General features: G+C 30.3%; 2 protein-coding genes and 1 non-coding gene across 7 annotated transcripts; 1 reads left to right on the forward strand and 2 right to left on the reverse strand.

Moving 5' to 3' along the window:
- Window positions 1-827: 827 nt before the first annotated feature.
- Window positions 828-2,617, reverse strand: LOC114177391 (probable strigolactone esterase DAD2). Its single transcript, XM_028062713.1, has 2 exons — window positions 2,153-2,617; window positions 828-1,365 (listed from the first exon to the last, which is right to left on the reverse strand). The coding sequence occupies exons 1-2, from the start codon at window positions 2,530-2,532 to the stop codon at window positions 936-938; spliced, it is 810 nt and encodes a 269-aa protein (XP_027918514.1). The 5' UTR covers window positions 2,533-2,617; the 3' UTR covers window positions 828-935.
- A 4,810-nt stretch (window positions 2,618-7,427) lies between these two features.
- On the reverse strand, window positions 7,428-15,998 carry LOC114177918 (VIN3-like protein 1). 5 transcript variants are annotated; one of them, XM_028063521.1, is made up of 7 exons: window positions 15,840-15,980; window positions 14,764-14,818; window positions 11,804-11,938; window positions 11,400-11,498; window positions 9,933-10,560; window positions 9,102-9,412; window positions 7,428-8,979 (listed from the first exon to the last, which is right to left on the reverse strand). In XM_028063521.1, exons 5-7 carry the CDS (start codon window positions 10,379-10,381, stop codon window positions 7,784-7,786), a joined length of 1,956 nt encoding a protein of 651 aa, XP_027919322.1. In that variant the 5' UTR covers window positions 10,382-10,560; window positions 11,400-11,498; window positions 11,804-11,938; window positions 14,764-14,818; window positions 15,840-15,980; the 3' UTR covers window positions 7,428-7,783. The 5 variants fall into 5 exon arrangements, with proteins under 5 accessions (XP_027919322.1, XP_027919321.1, XP_027919323.1 ...); XM_028063520.1 differs by lacking the exon at window positions 11,804-11,938; XM_028063522.1 differs by lacking the exon at window positions 11,400-11,498.
- Window positions 15,999-19,615: 3,617 nt separating this feature from the next.
- TRNAK-UUU lies at window positions 19,616-19,687 on the forward strand. The gene has a single exon. It is a non-coding gene; the product is annotated as a tRNA-Lys (tRNA).
- The last annotated feature ends 2,684 nt before the right edge of the window (window positions 19,688-22,371 follow it).

Genomic DNA, 22,371 nt, shown 5'->3' on the forward strand with positions numbered 1-22,371 from the left:
ACTATCAATTTATATCGATCGAGTTGTGGATGTTGGAAAATTTGAATTATTGATAAATTTTGTCTTTTTTTAGTAAAAAGCCTTCACAAGATAAAAATAAATATTTTTTAATATCAAATTATGAAAATCTCATAGTTTTACACCTTCAAAAGGTTATATCAAATCTATAAGCAGAGGTTATAAGAATAAAAATTTAAATATCAAATTATCAAAATCTCATATGTCTATAGTTTCAAAAGATTATAAAAGATTTATAGTTAGAGGTTCCCCGCACAAATAATCTTATGTTATTTGAGAGAATCAAAACCTATCAAAATATAAGTAGCAGTCAAAGAATCGAAACTTATACTTCTACCATAAATTATTTTTAAATAGAAATGACATTTTTTAAATTATAATAAACCTTTAGACAAGGATTTCATTCCTAATCGAAACTTATTCTTACGAGTTAGGATATATGTTTCGGTTGCTTAATAACGGAAGCCTATCATAATATATGAGGTTTGATTTCTCCTTTCGCTCTACAAACGTATAAATACGTACAAGGAAACATATGAATTTGATTTCTCCTTTGACTTATAAAAATGTAAAGACGTACAAGGAAAACATGTGAATTGGATTTCTCCTTTGACTCTTTGAAATGTAAACACGTACCAAATATCGAAATTTCAAGGAGATGGAGTGTCTATGGGGATGGTAGAAAACAGGGTTGTGCTTGTCGGAGTGGAGGAAATTGTCATTCATATTAATGACATTTCGGAAAGAGTGGAAGAAAAATAAAGTTTAGAATGAAATACAAATACGATGCACTACTTTTTTATTTATTAATTAATAGAAAGAAGAACACACACAAAAGGTTTGGAAAAACAAAAAACCATGCATATATAATATGCTAATAAAATATTAAAAATGTATTAATAACATGACATGTATTTTTATGAACCAAGAACATCCTTGAGCACTTGGACAAAGTGAAGGTGTGCAGTTATCTGGGGAAAATGGCCAAGCGTGTCTATCATCTCCAACCTAACTTTCCCTTTGATTTTGTTCTGCATGTACAGTGCTACGCTGAGCGGAACAGCAGCGTCCTTTTTGGTCTGAATGATAGTGCATGGAGTCTCCACCTTCTCAAGAACCTCTCTCCAATCAGAGTAGAATATGGTTTTGGCTAAGGAGAGACCAACTTCACCTCCCATGTTCTTCAAACCCTCTTCATATTTCTTCACACTTTCTTCATTACTTGGATCTGCTATCAGTGAAGCGAATGCAGAAACAAAGTTTTCATAGTTGTTTTCTATGTTGGACAGTAACTGTTCTATATCTGACCTGTTAAAGCCTCCCTCATAATCATCTGAATTCAGAAACCTACGTATAACACAAAGTTAGAAGGACTTATCCTTTTAATTTTTATTTTTTTTATCTTATATCTTAAAAATATGTTTTATTATTTAATTCTATAAACATTGAAAAGCTATTCAATCATTTTCTTTCCTATGTTTCTCATAAACTAGGCGTCACTTGCAGACTGCTGCACTTCATGATCACATGTCCAAACATAATTAACATTTTACAACACTTAAAGTTAACAAGCATTATAAGTTTATTTCCTTATATTATAACTCAGGATAAAAGAAAATATTTTATTCTAAGTTTAATCGCGTCCAAAACCTTTCCTTTTGTTAAAGAATCATTTCTCTACTTAAATAGCATGTTCGAAGTTAAAACTTGTGCTTTTTTTTCACTGTTGTAACACAGATAAAACAAGCATGGAATTAAAACATGTCAACCAAAACTTAACAAATGAAAGGTTTTGTATAAGGTTAGTTTACGATAACTTGAAATAGTAAAAAATATGACAATTTTAATACAACCCAATTAAAAAAATTACATAATAAATATTCAAATACTAATTTTTTAGTTTGGTAACCTGTTAAATAACTTTGACCTTATCTTTTAGACGTCTATTTTTTTCCTACAGTCTCAGAACTGTAGGCGAAAGTAACGGCAATGCATGTTTTCTTCACTTGTAATAATGGAGTTTCCAAAAATCCTTAACTCATTGGTGGAGTAACACGAAACAGTAACCATAAGAATAAGTGAATAGAAATTAAAAAGATGTGAGATATCAAAAATAGAGATGAAGAAAAGATACCTTGGGGAAGAACCAACGAGAATTAGGGTTTTGAAGAGTTGAGGAGTTTTGACAGAGGCAATGCAACCAATGATGCCAGACATGGAGCTTCCGACATAAGTGACAGCTTTAAGGTTCATCTCCTGCAACAGAGTGATCAAGTCATCGGCAAAAGCTTCGTATGAGGAATACTTCACAGGGTCGTAGAGTTTCTCGTTCTTCACACTTCCAGCACAAACCCAATCAAACGTAACAACACGGTAGTTTTCGGCAAGCAAGGGAACCACTTTGTCCCACATCGATTGCTCCATTCCGTAGCCATGAGCCAACACCAAAGTTTCAGCGCCAGATCCTCGGATTCTGGCATTCAAAGCCTGCGAAAGACACCTTTTAGATGCCATGTTTGGGTTATCAATGTTGGGTTAAATCTTAGAAACTAATTGTTTTTGGTAAAAAAGAAAAGAAAGAGTTTCTTGTTGATAACACCACCATACTTTATTACTTCCTTTTTATACACATGAATGGTTCACATGGAAATACTGTTTAAGTTAAATGGAAATTTTCTAAACTAAATTAAACTAGTAAGAAAACAAGTTAAGAATTTAAACTACCAATAAAATACTATTATTTTAAGTTTTCAAATATAATAATATAGGTTAAAATATCTTTTTGATCCAATTTTCGTCCATTTTTGTCAAATAGGTCCCAATTTTGTTTTTGTGCTTAAATAGGTTCCAATTTTTGTCAATTTGATTCAATTATATTCTAATTGGGTAATGCTGTTTAAATTGGTAATATTTCACTATACAATTACGTGTTGCATTAATAAACCGACATGACACTGTTTTAAGTTTAATCAGATGTTTAATTAGATGTTTAATCATAATTTATTTAAAAAAAATATGATTAAAGATCTGAATAAACTTAAAACAGTGCCACATAAGTTTACTAATGCAAAACCTAACATAGAAATGCCAACTGTACAGTGCAATGATACCAATTTAAACGGCATTACCCAATTAGGACCTAATTGAATCAAATTGACAAAAATTGATACCTATTTGAGTACAAAAACAAATTTGAACCTATTTGACCAAAATTGACGAAAATTAAGAAAAAAAAATATTTTAACCAATAATATAATATAATAAGAATTAACTAAAAATAAGTGAAGTAAGCTTATAGATTTATATTATAAAATTAAAATTTATATATCATACTTTTAAATAATGATAAATAAAATCTAATAGCAATTATTAGTTTCTTAGGAAAAAAAGAAACTGACTGAAGAAACATGATTTTTAGTCATTAGTTGAAGAACCTCACCAGTTTTTCAACGTTGTGACATTGGGGAAGCGTGAATTGGGTGCCTTTTGTTTGATATAAAGTAAAAGTCAAATTTAAGAAATAAATAAAAAGTGGAAATTAGATTGACGTCAACGGCGTTATGTTTGATGACTCCGTACGGCGCGGGCAGCGAGAGCACACAGTTCCGACTAAACCGTTTTCTTCTATCAAATTTTAGTTAATTATTACTAATCACTGAAAATAGTTCCAAATTATACATGTATTTTTTTTTAAAATTTAATAATATATTATTTTCACGAGAAAAAATTCTAAAGAAAAATGTTTATATTTTATTAGAAAGTAAAAAGAAAAGTTAATTTGAAATTGATTTAGAAAGCTAAATCTGTGGTAGGAAGAAAAGAGTTCATAAAATAAAGATATTATGTATTTAATTTATCAACACTAATTAAAATCATTAAATATGTTTCTTTATTTTAATTAATAATAACATAACTTTAGTTATGTTTAAAAAATATTCATAAACCCATTGATGTTAGAGTCCGGTTGCCTAAACTTATTTGTAATGTTTATGAAAAAAAAAAGGTATGGGTTAAGCTTTTTCATTAAGTATACGGAGAGATTTAAGCATACTATTTTAGTTGTTCAGAAGTTCATACATAAATGAAATTTGTTTAATTAATAAAACAAAACCTCTAATTAAGTCATACTTATAATTTATTATTTTCAACCAGTTTTTTTTAATCACTTCACTAATTAACTATATTTACCTTCCGTGGAGAAATTTTTTCTAACCAAAGACGTCAAATGAAACACGCAAATTTTCTTTATATAAAGTAACATTTTGTTTGCATATGACAATTGTCAATTATTCAAACTTTTCAAATTATTTGGTGGACTTTATTGTCCATTAACCACCTTCTTTTGAGTATTTTCAAACAGTTGAAAATTAATTTCATATGAAACATCAATATCATTGAATTCGTTTTTCTTCTTTTTTTTTGCATTTTAACCGAGCCTTTTCTACCAAATATATACTAATTATAATGGATCTTATTAGTCTTTAATAGATCATTGTTGTTTATATACATTTAATTGTCTTGCATCATTTAAAAATTTAAATATATTTTCTTTATTCAATCTTTCTTTCGTGATAATTTTTTATAATAAAATTAGACTTCAAAACAAATAATACTTTAAATGTTTTGTTGGAATCGAAACATTCACACTATATGTTAGAAAAAAACTCTCTTTAACTCTCAACTAAAAAACTTCAATCCACTAAATAGTTTCATATTACTTGATTATTTACATTTTTATAAAAAACAATATGTCATTGTTTTGTATTAAGGAATTGAAGGAGCATAAAGTTATTAAAAGCATACATGTACGACAAAATGATTATAATGATGAAGAAAAATAAAGTATAACTAAGAAATGATGATTAATTAGAATATTTTATATTAATGATGATTAATTGCTCCACGGGTATGGTGGAACCCGCAAAATTTGTTGAAATCCTTGACATTAGGTATGGTGGGGTTTTATTTTCTATTATTCATAGGCAATAATAGCAAGCTTACAACTATTTTCTCACAATGAATGATTAGTTTTGTAACTATTAGTTATGTCTCAATTTTGGACAAAAATCCTAATCATCTCTAAATTAACCAAAAGCTAATAATTGTGTTCAATAAATTTATTCATTACTATTTTCAGAAAAATATGAAATAATTGCCACATATGTTTAAATTAGTTTGTATATGAATTGAAAATTATATTTGAGTAAGTTAAAAAAAATAAAAAATAAAAACTCATATACATTAGTTTATGCAAAGTCAATATTAAATTATGAAAAAAAAATTATCATAAATGCAAAGAAAAGTAAGCAATCATGTGTGTGGGAAACATGTTTATTCATAACGTGTAAAACATACAAAACATGAGAGTTATAGTTATATTTAACAAATAATTACATTTTCATTCTACTATCATTTTTTGTTGTGGGGAATTTACACAAGAACCATAAAAAGTCATTGTCATTATAATTTTTAATAATTTTCATGCTAGTTTCAAATTTTATTTTGATTAAATTAATTAAATTTTAAATTATTTTTTGTTATTTTCAATTTTTGTTTTAAAGGAAGAATCTAGGTATATCTAAAATATCATTTACGATGATTATGGGATACTTATGTCCATGAATAGATGATACGAAATATAATCTCCAAATAACATATACGACATCAAAATATTTAATATATAGAAACACTAATAGCAAGTCTAAGTTATTTTTTTTGTACTGAATAATCACAAACATCATAATGTCTGATACTTTTAAAATTGATTACGAACAGGTTTACAAATTCCTTTTGCAAGAGCCTCCTATAACTGGACTTTTGAGTGTTTGTTTTCATGAATCTTTTTCGCTTCAACACCCTGCTCCTGCTTCATCTTTTTGTTCATTCTTGTTTGGTATAAGGCTTGTATAGTAGACTTTTGAAAATCATTTAGCGTGCATGCTCTACACGCTTTCACGCTAAAAGACACGCAATAATTAATGATTTATCTTTTTCATACCTCCAAATAATGAACCAAAATCTGTGTGATTGAAAGTGTATAAATGTAATACTTGACTGACTTAAGATTTTTGATCCGTCGGCATGTCAATCATTTTTTTCATTATGGAAAGTCTGTTTCATTATTAGGTATATTGATTGGTTAACATTTTTCTAAGCGAAGAAAAATAGGTTGTTCTTTATTTTCTTTCTGCAATTCTACGAATAATGTTCAGAACACATAGTTCAAAGTACGTCGATATAAATCCCCGGGGATCTAAAAGATGTATCCAGCTGCCACTGTAAGTTTGAGTAGCCTTAGATTCATGTGCAAGCGTTTTCTGGTTTACTAATCTCCGAATCCCTCAACTCGTGGCAAGAAAGTGATCATGATTTGAAATACGTCATAGATTTTAGGATGTATGATAAAACTTAACCCACCTACTCATTAGGCAAACCTTTTATAAACGAAAATCATTTCACAACACTATAGACGGTTCACTAAGTGTTAAGCATCAAAAGAGTACTACGTGCATATATGGAGATAGACGCATACTTTTTTATAAAACATTTCTCAAAATCGTAGCAATAGGAATAGGTAGGAATAGCCATTGCCTTATCAGTAACTCTAATCATATAATCATTTCAGAAAATAATAATTTATATATTGATTGACAGCCATTGATCAGTGCCACTTGATTTGTACTAATCTCTACATAAGCTAACTTAGGTTCCTTTCCATGGTAAAGTACAATATTAATTACTGCTATGTGAACTGTCGATGTTTCTTCCATCTCACATGATTATCTCAAGTAAACTGATTCAAGACATCACTAAGTTTTTGGTTTCTTTGTATTAAGTTAAGGTATGCTACAAGGAAAAATGTATATATATATATATATATATATATATATATATATATATATATATATCATTTTGTTCACCTGAACACGATTTCATTGTTCAAATGCTACAAAAGATGTAACTTTGAAAATGTAAATTTTGATCTATATTTTATTTAAATAGGTCACTTTTTATTACATTTTTAGTAATTATAAAAAAATTTAAAATCAAATTAACCCGTGCGTCGCTCTGGTACAATGACTAGTATCTAGACAAGAGCTTTTCTAGGGATAGACTATATAATGAACAATGACAGCATGGTCGAAATTGAACCCTTGCATGCATGCAGTCTGATGCCACACGTAACCCCATAAATTATTTGACTAATTTACCTAGTTTATTGCATCCAAGTAGATTAAGGTCTCCAATACCCATTTTAAGCGTAATCAGATGAACCACTCATCTAGAAAATCACATGCAGAAGCACATTGTTTTACCCACAATTGATTGAAGCAAGTACTTTCATTAACCGGCTCATTAGTGCGGGGAACAAAGATGTCAAAAGAATGACATAAAAATCAAATCAGCAATTGAATCATGTACCTTCTTCAAATAAAGGTCATGAGAAGAAAGTTTCAATACTAACATCTTCCGTAATTAAATTCATTACCAAAATCAATAGAAATGAATGCCCCCTACATCCTGAAACTTCGTGTCCATAAATCCTCCCTCCTGGGAAAAATGAGTTACTGTTTCTGCGATCATCATTGCATATCCTTTGAGCAAGACAAACCTGTCTGCAACAAAAATGAATCCCTTGGAAGATGGATTAATTTTTAGAAAATGCCCGTACAACGAAAAATAATCAGAGGGTGATTTTTTTGGACAGAAAAAGATAAAATGGAAAGCTTGAAGCAAATGACAAACTTGTATGGTGGGTTCACCCTTAATTTGATGCCCCCGCTTTAATACTGAATCCATTTTTTTGCCTCTTGTTTGATATAATATCAGAAAAAGAGTCTACCAGCTGCCCTGCCAAACTACTCGGATCATCCATAAGAGTCTGAATGAAGGTATTAACCACCCTCCGTTCCTGCTCTGTCGCCCTTAAACTAAACCATGTTAGCAACTTCAACCTAAATTCCTGTTTGATGTGACCCTCACATTCTAGCCAACGAATTACTTTCACACAATACTCAAAGTTCTCATCCAAGGAACATGAACCATCAGATATGCGTAATGGAGAACCGTTAATTAAAGTGCTGTCACAATCATGTGTCTCTTCCATTGTGCTTGCTATCCTTTTTCTGCACATATCTAAGCGTGAATCAACAGCAGATACTTCTCCCGTTGGCCCATGGGTCCAGGTTTGAGAATCCCCACTCCCATGTGATCTTGCTAAACCATTTTTCTCTAGATCATGAGAAGCTGCATCATCGTCCCCCTCCACTGTGTGCAACAAAGAGCAACCATTATCTTCATCCCTAGAATACTCAAAAGGAGGTGTTAGCTCTTCATTTAAATCAGGAACTGAAACAACATTTAAATCAAGGCCTCTAGAAACTGAGGGCAACTGTGCTTCTGGAATTCTTGGTTTATCTAACCGTTCACTCTGACCACAGCAATTTTTCGTATTGGCACAACAAAACTCTTCCAAGTAACCTTGTTCTTGAGCCCAAGCAAGACGCAAAATTTTCCCAAGGTCTCGAACCTTGAATCCATAGTTGCCCATTGCGTCATTTGGCACCATCTTGGATCCCGAAGAATTCCCCCTAGATAGAAGGCTCTCTTTTTCATGATTCATAGGGACAGCCGGTGAGGGGTTGTTTTTAATTACCTCAATGCTCTTGGTAAAACACTTAGCCTCAGAATGACCCAGGTCACGTGTATCTGTGTAAGATATAATCCGAAAAGTATATTCTGTGCAAGGCTTGAGATTGGATATCAAAATCCTCCTCTGAGATTTGGGAAACACGGAAACAGGATCTTTGGAGGGTGATTCATCCCGACTCGTGTAATACCAAAGCTTGTATCCCTTAATCTCCTCAGAACATATATTTGATAATTCAATTAAAATGATTTTCACTGAGGAAGTTGTTACCTCTTCAAAAACAAACTTGCAGGCAGCAGGAAGTGAACCCCCTGCGAGTTATAAATATACCATCATGTCCAGAATAAATGAGACCGAAAAGTCAGAAATTTAAGTCCTTCCCCCAAAGTATATAATAATAATAAAAAAAAAACTAAAGAGCATTAATTCCAACCTGTAGAATCTGAATTTGCATTGTGAACAGTGGCAAGCCAGCTATCAGCTTTCTCAATAGCAAGTGAACAGAGTTTCTGTATATCATTGGCAATAGGGAGTCTGCTGACAATGCCTCGAGCCATCTTGGCAGAAACGCCATTCACAGGGCCAACTTCTGTCTCTAGCTTAGCCTTCGCCTCTTGTACTATTTGATGCAAGTCTTTGAATTTTGTGGTTCCATCTAGGAGCCTGTAGCTCAAATATATCCTGTAACAGAGTACATCCACACGTCGGGCATCCTTAGCAATATTTAGCTGCTTCTTCCAACATCTGAAATAAATAAACATGAATCACCAAGCCAAAATGGATCTAAAACTTTACTTACAAACATATTAAAATTGGTGTAATAATAACTATCATCAGCAGTTATGTTATTAATAGATTAACTGCTATGTTGATGCAAGTATGATAGGAGAGAATAATTCAATAAGGGGATACATGCGTATTGTTCTCCAGTAATTTGGACACAACTCTGCTACTTCCTAAAAGTCTGAGTCTAGACAGCAAGTTATGTGCATTTTGTGAGTAATTTAATGTCACTCTTCTCCAATAAATAAACTTCTTCTATCATAAACCCAAACCGTTATTCACCAAAAACCTTAGTATACCATATATCAACAACAAAAACAACCAAGTCCATTAGGTAAGTGTTAGCTAGATGAATCAAACAATGCCAGTGTTCTATTCAAAATCATGTTTATAAACAACAAAAAACTTCAGTATATCAATAACAAGGTGGAAGGAGGAATGACAAATATTATCCACCGTACATGTAAACAAAATTACTTACCCGAGTATCCCCGTAACTTTACCACAGGATGCACAACAATAACCACCATCTAGCTGCATCAGTTGCCCATGATCAACAACCCCCACCTTTTTATGTAGAAGGGCGCATTCAATATGGCAAGACAACCCACAGGAGTCCCCTTGAGTAGACTCAGATGTGCATACCAACCAAAGACTAGGATCCTTGTTATCATCAAAAAGGTGACAAATACAGCAAGAGCATCTTCTACAGAATGTGTCATCTATAGACAGAACTGCCCTACAAGCAGCATTTTTACAGATCCAAGTGTTTGAATGGCCAAAATCAGAAGACTGGTCAGGAGGAGGTATGAGTCGAGTGGGATTTTCACCCTTCCGAGACTGCTTTCTAGATGGTTGGTGGCTGAAACTAGAAACCTTTTTGGTGTCTTGTTTCTTAATCATCTTTCCAGTTGACTTAGTTTCAGTCATCCTGCTTTTAATTGAAATGTTTTTTTTGTCCTTATCGAAACACGTTCGAAGAAGTTCCTTCTTCACACCACATTTTAGGAACTGCTGAAGGAGTTCTGAACTTTTTGAAGCACCATCTGAATGGCCGTTTTTTTCTGGAGTACTTTGCACACTGGAAGAAAGGCTTTGAACACCAGAAACTGGACAGAAAAAAAAAAACAATTGTAGTAGTATTTGGGAAAAACAATAGTTAAACTTCAAACGATTAAATTAGGGCTTGGATACACAACACAAACAGCAGAGATAGACAAAGACTATATAGGAGTAAAATATGAATGCAATAAATTATTAGTTGACTTCAGGTTCCATCAAAGAAGTGCACATGTAAGAGTGATATTTGCGAAGTTAAACCATTAGGAGTAGGGACAGATTAAACCTTCAGATCGAATACAATATAACTGATTCCATTTCTTTCCACAAATAAATCAGTCATACTTCCGCCCATGTTTTAAGGCACTTATAAGCGCCTTAGACCATTGTACATGGATGATACACTCCAGAGTTGATTGAGTAAACCAACCAAACATCCAGCAACAGAGCTAACAACACCAAATTATATAGCTAATTCCATATGAAAGTGCAAATTAAGGAGAACAATTTACAAGTGATTATGTGCAAACCACGAGAAAATTTGACCACATTTACATGTTATCCAAGTACTGTTGCATACGAACTTTAAACTGCTTTGACACTATTGTGAACAAAACCATTTGACAAGAAAATACATCCGCTAGCTACTTAGAGGACAAAGTTCTTTATATGAAACATTCCCCTTTGCATCAACAGAAACAAAATGGAACCAATCCATTGTAAAATTTATAAGCTTTTGAAATCTGCAAAAACATTGAGGTTTAAATTAAGAGATGGTAATAGCAAACAACATTAGGCAAAATCATTAAAGGTGACCGGCCATAGAAACACAAATACAAAATAACTAATGCAGTTCTACTTCTAGATGAACATCTACCAAGGGAAAGACCTGGAATCAAGTTCCTCCAGACAGATTGCGCAGATTTTGAACTAAACACCCAGATTATAAGCTATCATGCAATAGGACAGATATAAGTCTCGAGCCATCCTGAAAATGGATACATTTATGACGTGATCTTCTTAATAAATTCCAAATAATAGGATCGGATTTTCACATCAGAAGTAAGAATATTCACAATGAAGACTGGTGAAGCAGAGAAGTATCAACAACGGGCTTTCTATATAGGATTAACCAAAAGTGTGTATTATTCCACACACAGCTTTATTATAATCAGGGAATAAATTAATTAACGGTACAATATAAGAGAATCCCTAACTAATAGTTATATATTTGTTCCCCTATTTACATATAATCGATATGATATGATAATCCACACTAATTAAATCAAATACCTTAAGTAAATGGAAGGTTACATGGAAAATTGATTGTGGGGGCGAGGGGGCGAGGGGGCGCTGGCTAAGAAAGCAACTTCATAGAAACAATGTAGCAACCACAGTTATAGATCTCAGATGGCACATGGTGGCCAACTATAGCAAGATGTTCGTCATTTTAAATACAAACAAATAGTTCATACATTAGACAACTGAATACTCAAATAAAGAAAAAGAAAACTAAAGAAACTCTTGATAAATAAAGCATAATAATAAAGTGAAATAATGAAAGATGATGGTTAAGTAGCGTCAAGATTTGGTACGGAAAACTATAAGTAGAAAAAAAGAAAATAGCAGTGTGAATCAGGACGAACATATAACAGGAAAAAAAAAAGTTTGAATAAAGTGAGAAGGATCAAAGGCACCTTTTCCTGGAATGGTTAACAGAGAAGGGTTTCAAATATTATATCTATGAAGCTAAGAATGTAATAGAAAATGGAGGACAAATCGCAGCTGTATCAAGAAAACCTTGAACAATATTGTTTTAGTGGTAGAAATAGATTTTTGAAATCTAAAACATGGTAGCACTGCCATAACATGTAGAAAACGGCTGTACTATTTGAGTCCTGTAGGGGTCTAGAGCTGCTCCACTCTGCTATAACATCCAATTGACTACTATGGTGGCATCTAATGGAAAAGCATCCAAAGCTAATGCGTGGCAGATAAATTTGATATGACCCTTAATATGTAACAGGGGGTCTGTGCAACTGAAAGCACAAACCAAAGCTTTGTATTCAATATCCGATTATATCTCAACTGACATCAATTGGAATTTGAAATTTTATACATTATGTCATAAAAATATGGAATGCAATTATTGATCAATCCCTACAATAGATTAATATGTAATCATCATGTTAGAAAACCTGCTCCGTGATGATAATCATTAAAAGTGGATATTTCTTATTATTGAATATTATTACTGTAATCTAACCTTAAACGTGTGAACAAATTACATATCAATATCACACTAATAAAGAAACGTGGTTTTTTAAACACGATAGTTTCCAGGAGAAGGATGATGTACCTCATTCAATTCATTGTACTTGTTAAGATGAACAAAAAAATATTTAGTAAACATTGACACTATGGTAAGATATAATCCCAGTTTCTAATTGCAGTTCAGCTCGGTGTAGTCAAAGGGTCCACATGAGATCAGTGCCTTAGGAGTTTCTTTGTGCATCAAGTAAAGACTGCCTCTAATGCCTCATTGACAAAGATAGAAATTCTATGAAACAACAACTATCTAACTTATTAACTATATGACGCCAAAAGGCTGAACAAATTATACATAATTTTCAAGAATATTTTTTTGAACATTTAGTTCATACCATGACATCAAAACCTCTCATGACAAACTGATCCAGTGTTTGATATTTTCTGCCCAGAATTTCCTAATAAAAAGTTGAATTTCATTACAAGGTAGGTGGACCAGTACATGGTAACTGTAAATCCTACGAGGGCCCACAAGGTTCTCCCATGAGAACGATTGTTAGAGAAGTCAATATAAACCATTAATGCATCTTCACCTAATAGATTACACTTCTTAGGTAAAATAGCCAGTTTTTGGGACTCTTAGCAGCAAACAACTCATGGATTTCTCAAATGAAAACCACAAAATGTTACGCCCAAGTAGTTAGTTAAAATGGAAAATCAACACAAAGTAGTAAAAATATATACTGACAATTTATTTCCATCCTCAGTTTATAAAAAAGATCAAATTTAACTCCCCAAGTTTAAGGGGAAAATAATTGGATACTCTTATAAATCATTAAATGGAAAAACCAAGAAATATCCCATTAGAAAAAATTAATCATAGAAGGTTTTTTCAACAATTTTAATAACCTCCCATAATATAGTCACAAAAGTTTGAGTTACTTTCAACCCATTTTGATTAGTATTACGATTAATGTGTTATTATCATTCTCATAAATAGGGTAAGATAGAGGTTTTACAGTGTAAAACATTTCAATACAACAGGGCAGTCTGTGTTTTTTCCCTTAGAACAACATCATTCCAAATTTAAAATAAAAAAGAGAAGGGGAAGGCTATTGGATATTCCCCTCTTATGCAAACCATTGGTACAATTGTGTTCCAAAACAATATCCTTCAGATTTAGGGGGAAATACAACTATACTAATCGGTAACATATGTGTTCATAATTTATTTTTAAGAAGATATTACAAGCCCCTCTCTGATATAACATCAATGGCACTGGACCCTAAGAAAATAGCAGAATTAATCTCTAATATACTAACAGGGCACATCAGATCATTGGATAACCATATTTTACTTTACCAATAACTACAATATATTTTATCACACGGGTCAAACAAAATTCACGTAGATGATAAGCCCAGAGGGCAGAGGAAGCTTCAACACCATCTTGTTGGAACATTTTTGTTTCAAGATTCCTCATCAAGCAAGCATAAAATATTGATATGTAATAAATCACGAGGAAACAATATATAAATTACAACAATGATATATGGTAAAAAACGCTTCTAAATGTCAAGTTGTCACTTCCAAAATTTATATTTATATCATGCATTGGTCTGGAACTGTACAAAACATAGTCTTTGTCAGGAAAGAAAACAACAGTAACAACATAGTTAGACATAATCGGAATATATGGCAGCATGACATTCAAAGGAAGAACACTGGTACGTGGTAACGTAACAAAAACACTAGACACACATTCAACGTAGGTAATAGTACTTTTAATCACGTGTTCATCTTTCCCAAACTCAAATTTCAGTCGTATACTATACCATACCCAAGGTTTACTTTCAATGAACTAACACGTCAAAATAGAATACTAAAACTACACAAGCAAACACTCAGCTACATAAACCACACGAAGAAAAAACGAACTGTCATTAACCTCTAAAAGACCATACCGAAGAAGCACAGGACCATACCTTTAGTCAGGAACTTCTCTTCTAAATCCATTAACTATGATTGAACGGCCCTCTCCTGAAAAAATACAGAGATATAGCATTACTACTTTGTTATACAGGTGAGAAGATCAAAGCTGTGTCATGTAAGACTTGCCACTCCCAACGTCAAATATATAGAAAAATAAATTACAAAGTAAAGTCTCAATGTTGAAAACACACCAAATAATGTTAACAAATGGTAATTGACAAATGTTTAACACGACAAGTAGCTTGCTTTAGCTAAAATTCCAGCTGCTCAAGATCAAGAAAAAACAACTAACAATGTTAACACGAAAGTTTTGTTTTTTCTTGTTCATCTCAACTTGTACTTCAACAAACAAAAACACCATTACATTATAGAAACAACGACAATTCATAAGCTCAAATACAAGAATGTGGCTCACGAAAAGAACATAATAGAACCGCAATAAATGGAACTACAATGCAGGATAGGAAAATCAAATTAAATATGTTCCACACACTAAATAAACAGAAAATTAAAGGAAAAAAATTGAAATCATGCATACACAAAAATAAGCCTATCCAACCCACAATGCCTCGTTCAAAAGATTAAAATGGACATAAAGCAAATAGCATAAAAACCTACAACAACATCCCACACACCCAATTAATATGACAAAAATATTTACTTCATTTTTGCATTTGTATACTATTAAATAATACGAAAGACGAACACCCAAGAGAAGAGTGCCTCTATAAAGCCTCACACATCGCGATTTAACAGCCTCTTCCACACGCATTGTGCAGTCCGCATTGACGAGAAGTGAAATCAAAGCGTGTTTTTCTTAATTTTTCCTTTTTACCAGAAAAGGAAACACCTCCCATACACGAATATGAACGAATACAGAATTGCAGATATTAACATAACGATAGAGGAGAAAGAAAAAGAGTGTACTAAGATATTGAAGAACAAATCTGCGGAGAAAAGAGAGCCGAAAAAATAGGAAAAAATAGAATGATAAATAATATATAATAATAAAAAAGAGCAACAGAAAATTTGGGTAAAGTGAAGAAGAGAATCTGCAGAAAAAACGCACCTTGGGAGAATGAGGAGAGTTTTTTGTTGAGAGCGTGAAAATCGTTTTGCTCCGAAGAGCATGAATTAATAAATCGAAGGCAAAGAAAATTCTTCGTTGTTAGTTGTTATTTGTTATTTGTTGGAGAGAGAGAGAGGAACTTGTACGAGTTGTTCACGTTATAGAAGGGAGAGAAAGCGGCGAAGAGCACGCGCGGAGGAGCGCGTGCACGAGGAGAGTAGTAGTTTGAAAGCAACAATGGTTTGGGGTTTTCTGCAGTTGCACGGTTACCGCTACACATCTACTCCCACACTCTCATCACTGTCTCATGTCATCTTCTCTCTCTTCTCTATCTATAAAATTTTATATATATATATATATATATATATATATATATATATATATATATATATATAAAATTTACGCTAACACACAGTACATACTTTTTCTTTCCTTAGTTTTCTTTCCCTTTTATGACATTCACGTGAAAGGCCATAAATGTCCTCGCAAACTGAAAAATTAAATACAAATTTATGTATACTCAAAGCTTTATTTGTTTTTTACCAACTATATATCATTCTTAAAAAATACGGATTTATATATTGATATACATATGGAATTAATTAATAAATTAATTTAATTATTGATTCATGTAAAATATAAAGACGGGTTGATTCATGTAATTATATATATATATATACATGATTTAATAAAAAGATTTAGAATTTTATTTCTGATCATAAGAGTTTTCTTATATTAACCACAAGAGAATGTGAAAAAAAAAATAAGAAATTACAAAGAGATACATTAGAAAAAGAAATTAAAGAACAAAAAGATTAAAGAAGATATTTTTGTTGGACTTTGGATAGAAGTTAATATTTTCTTATTATGATATATGTAAATATTTGAGAATTATAAATCTTAAGAACTGTACAATAGTTTTTTAGAATTTGTTAATGTAATTATTTTCTCTTTATATAACAAAATTGACTGTTGACTCTTTTTTTCAAATATTCTTCTTTTATTTTTTTTAATATATTGTTATATCAAACATACATAAAAAAACAAATTAAAATATATTCAAGAATTTTTTATATATATAATTATGAGACAGCATCCTAATTATTACTCTGTGAGACTCCTCTCGGGGATGTAGAGTTGGACATGAGAATGTTATTGTGACTTTAATAAGAAGAAATAAAATGTTTTTTTTTCTTGTACGCATTAAAGGCAGTGATTAAGATACATCAAAACTTTTGGGGTAATAGAATCTTTTTTCATATAGGTGAAAGATTAGATTTTTCCTTCTCTGTTTTTTTACATTCATGGCTTCTCAACCAAGATTCTGATTTTTTTTACTATTTACTTTTTCTTTTATCCTTCAGTACATAAAATATTTATTATTGGAGTTATAGATAGTCAAACTAAACTTGCATATATTTTGTTTGTTAAATATGTTTTAAATTTTTTAACTTTAAGTAAAAATTAAATTAAATTTATTTTTAAATTTTTAGACTGATTTAGTTATTTATTTTCAAAAATTAAGTAAATTTAATCATTTTAACCAAGTTTATTTGATGTTTTAAACGTGTTTCTCAACTAACATTGAAGTGAAAATGAGTTAAATGATGTGAATAACTCAAATACTATCATGAAATACGTTTAAAATGTCAACTAAATTTAAAAAAATTTGATAAAAATTATTAAATATACACATTTATAAAATTGGAGACTAAATTAACCTAAAACTCTAAAGAATAACTATTTTCAATTTTCACTACAAATTAAAAGACAAAAACATATTTAATTTTATTCTTTTATCTGTATTTTGTTGCCATTCTGCATTGGTATTCTATTTTTATGATTCATGCTTGTTTTAGAATAATGATCTATTACTTTCTGTAATAAGATTAAAAAATACTCTGAACTGAAATAATAAAAAGTAATAGTTGTAATCACGAATCACGATTTATCGTTTATCTTTTGATCATTGAATTATTAGGTTATTTTCACCTCGAGAATTATAGGGTTAGTTTTATGAACAATATGAAGGTTGAAACTCCATCAATACATTTGATTGGGTATAGTATCAAAGAAAGTGACTTTTGGCAAAATCTAACACTTAAATTTGTCATATTTTAAAAAAAAAAAAAAAAACTTAACTTTCTAGAATGGCATTGGTTATTAAAAAGAAAGAATAAAGAATATCACTGTTTTTATTATCTTAAATGTTTAATGACCATTAAAAGTACGTCAGTTTTGTTTACGGCCAGATTCAATTAACTCATTAGTTTAAATAGTAAAAGATTGTGATTTTTGCATAGTATGAGACATATTTAGTAGCAAACTTTTTATTATCACTTGACTTCTTACAGGATTAGAAACTTTATTTTCAAAACCCAAAACTTAACTTTCCAACTAAACATTCTTTCAAATAAAAACTTTGCATTAGTGAAACAAAATTTCCACATGTGGCTAATACACTAAAATCGAAAAAACAATTATATATTAATTTAAATGTTTGAAAATATAGTCAAACTTTTATTTGGAAATATATAATATCAAAGTTAATGAAATTCACAAGATGTGACTTCATCTAATTTATGTCACTTATTGGTTCATGATTTTGCACTACATGAAAGTTATCCCCAACCATCTTTTTAATCCATATGTTAGTCTGTCATATAATGTTATGTTAAGAAAGAATACAAATTAATCACTCTCAAAATATATTTTAGATACCCACAATAAAGATAACGATATGAGCACAAGAAAAAAAATATTAAGTCAATTACAATTCTTTATCAATAAAACATACAAAATAAACAATGATTATAGGTGGTACACATTTAAGAATTTTCCAAATTATAAAAAAAATCAAAGTGTTGCCAAATTTTGAAAAATCATACTTATTGAACAATTATTTATCCAGTAAAATCTATTTCTAAAATTATTTATTTAAATTGCATTTTTTCTTTATTATTTAAATTTTGCTAGAATAATGAGTTTTAGTTTTAATTGTTAATGTGTATATTCCAAAAGCTTGTAAATAAAAACAAATTTAAATCAATACAAAACAAAAATATAATCTTAATTCAATCGTTAAATGGAAGCCTTAAAATTTTACAATTGGTGAAATGCACTTTTTATTTCCACGGTTGGTGGAGGTACCAAAACACTATAATGTTCTAATATATTCTATGTGAGAGTTTTGGTATTTTCAATAAAAAAACAATAAAATTATGAGCAATATGTCAATATAATATTCACCTCATTAATTTAAAACATTGCATAATTCATAAAAAAAAAATCAACATGTAAGTGTATAAAAATAAATATTTATAATACTCTATGAAATTCATGATAAACTATTGAGAATATATAATCTTTTTATAAATTAAAGGATTTATACGATACACAAATTATATACCTACTAACAATAACTCTATCTTCGGCCTTTATGCTTCACATTTCTCCTAATATTATCATTTGGTCTTGTATAACATATGATCATCCTAGACGGATAAATCGCAAACAAACATAAAAAGACATGGTAAGATAAAGTCAACAATAAATATACTAAGTTTTATATGTAAAAGTTACTAGATTTGTCATTCTCACACCACATCATTCACAACTCAAACATTACAATTTATTTGTCTTAATATGTAATTACATATAGCTCACATGGTTTTTCTAAAAACAAGTCACTAATAAAAACACAATTTTGTATTTTTTTTTAAAGCTTAATTAGTTTAAAGTCAATTACATCTTTTCGATTTTACCAAACATAACTTGCCGTCTTAGCTCAGTGGTAGAGCGCGTGGCTTTTAACCACGTGGTCGTGGGTTCGATCCCCACAGACGGCGATTAATTATCTTTTATTTTATTCTCTTTTAAAACAATTCATAATTAAGTCTATAATAAGTATGTTTGGAGTTTATATCATGTATTTAGACTTCACAAGTTTGAAATTTAAATTTAGTGAATAAAGTTGAATTTTGTTTTTGAAACTCAACTAATATTCTAATTATTCTCTATTTATTTTTTTCTTGAAAAGACTTTAAAAATTATTCATATCTTATTTTTTTGTTTCCATCGTCTTTGTCTCTCTAACGTAGTGTTCCTTTGTGTGAATAGCATTGTTCGTGTGTATTTGCACAAATGGATTCGTGGCAACACGTATGTTCTTTTTAGCAGATATGCATGGATTTGCAGGCGCGGATTTACAGAATCCATTCCACATTCCATCTTTGCTTATATGCCTAGATTTAAGTGTATTATAGGTAAGTTTACCAAATTAACCTTGTTATTTGTACCAAGCACGTGAACCAGGCTTTTCTCTTATTGTTCAAAGGTGAGTGATGGTGTTGTTTACTATGAACATGCACTGGTGTGTGTGGGTGAAGTGAACCAATGGTGTGGTGGTGTTATTTAATGACATTTTGCACCGGTGTGAGTGAAGTGAACCGGTGTTGGTGAGTGGTTGTGAGGGGTGGCGCACCGGTTACCTAATCAGCGCAGTGATGTGTGTGTGTGGCACCGATTACGTAACCGGTGTTGGTGCAATAAAAAGAGTGACACCGGTTACGTAACTAATGTTGTGTGTGTATGGTGATTTTTAACTTGTTTCGTGTTCTTGCAGGTTGGCCGGAGTTCATTAATTAGGTGCTCCATAGCTGGTCAAGGTGGTGGCCCGAAGTTCATAAGGTCCTCCATAGGTGGTAAAGATGGTGGCCCTTGTTGACGGTGTCCGTTGGTCGTGGACGTCGTCGGAGTTCAAACTTGAAGATTTGCGTAAGTTTGGTAAAGCAAGTTACTCAGTGGAGGTTCTACGCTGGTAAGATGGAGTGCTTGTGTGTGATGATTTATGCAATATACCTTCTCCATTTCGTGGCTTACATAGGGTGTTTTTGTTGACACTTGAAAATATAAGTGGTTATTATAATCATGGTGGTGTTTAGAGCAAACCAGATTCCAATTATGTTTGCCTTCTCTATATATTGTTTTGGTTTGCATCTTCAATGTTGGGATTCATATACTGCACACCTCATTTAATTTTATATCTTTTTTTTCCATTCATACAAAATTAATCTTTTTTATTTTAAAATTTATATATATATATATATATATATATATATATTTAAATTCGTATTATTATTTTTAATTATTTTTATAACACCAAATCACAAAATCATTATCTTTTTCATCAAGGGTATTTTGATAACTTTCAAAATTTTTTTTTTTCACAATTTATTTTATCAATCAAATCTCTCGCTAACTTTCGTAAAATTTACTTACAAATCCACTCATTTTATCCTCTAAATTCACTCAAAAAAACACACATATCTATCCTCTCAAATTCACACAAACTCATCTTCACATCCTCCTTCAAATTCATCTATACAAAAGAACACACCTAAATGTTATGCATGATAAAACATAAAATTTGTACTTTTTAATTATTAATGAGTAATTCGTAAAAAAATTGTAACTTTATTTCGAAAAACGATTTCACAATAATAGTATATGATTTCACAAAAGATTTCACAAACGATTTCGAAAAAACAATTGTTGAAAAATATATTTTATAGTATATCATTTTATTGAGATTAATATATTACTTAGAAAAGTGATTTTTATTTTCTTTAAATTGACATATATGAGTTTGACTTGTTTTTTAAGTGTTTTGACACAACTTTTACGTTAACTTGAAAAAAAAAAAGAAATATTAGAAAATAACTAACAAAATTTATACTACTATATGTAAAAAAGAAATGTAACATTTGTTTTCAATTTTACTACTTAAAAAGTAATTATTTTTTAAATCAAAATTATTATTCTGTTAATTTTATCCTTTAAAATTTATGTTTTGAATTTAACCATTTATTTTTTAAATTTAATTATTCTTTTATTATTTATAAAAAAATTATAAAATACATAAAAGTTATTTTAAAAAACTATAAAATTTATTTATATTTTTTTCTAATTATAATTTTATTATATTTTGTTATTAAAAAAATAAAAACACATAATGCATGTATCTTCATTGACAGAATGAAATTAAATTTGGAATCACAATTTCTTTTATATAGACTAGTCATTTCATTTGCAAATTAAAGATATACAGAAAAGAAGGCTTAATTGTTTTACACATACAATATTGAAATTTGTGACGTGACCTTTAAATTAATATCGAATGTAGAATATATATATATAATTTCAATTTAATTAAATTATTTACTCAATTATTTAAACTTTTTAGTTTTCATTTGTGTGATCTTGTCGAAATTTCTACTTTGAAAATTAAACAAGTGCATGATTAAAAACAAAAATACATAAAACTTTCTCAATGGTGACTGTTGTAAAATAGTAATTATTAAGGAAATTTGTTAATTGAATAAAATGTGAGTTATGTTAAACTTCTTCGTATGCTTTACATTTCTTTATATAAAAACATGTAAAACATAAGAAATTCGATTAAAATTATTTTATTATATTCTCTAAAATGGGGTAATAAAAAATAAAGAAAAGTCAGTTGTTGATAATTTTT

This window comes from Vigna unguiculata, chromosome 3 (genome assembly GCF_004118075.2).
Source record: "Vigna unguiculata cultivar IT97K-499-35 chromosome 3, ASM411807v1, whole genome shotgun sequence".
Lineage (NCBI taxonomy): Eukaryota > Viridiplantae > Streptophyta > Magnoliopsida > Fabales > Fabaceae > Vigna > Vigna unguiculata.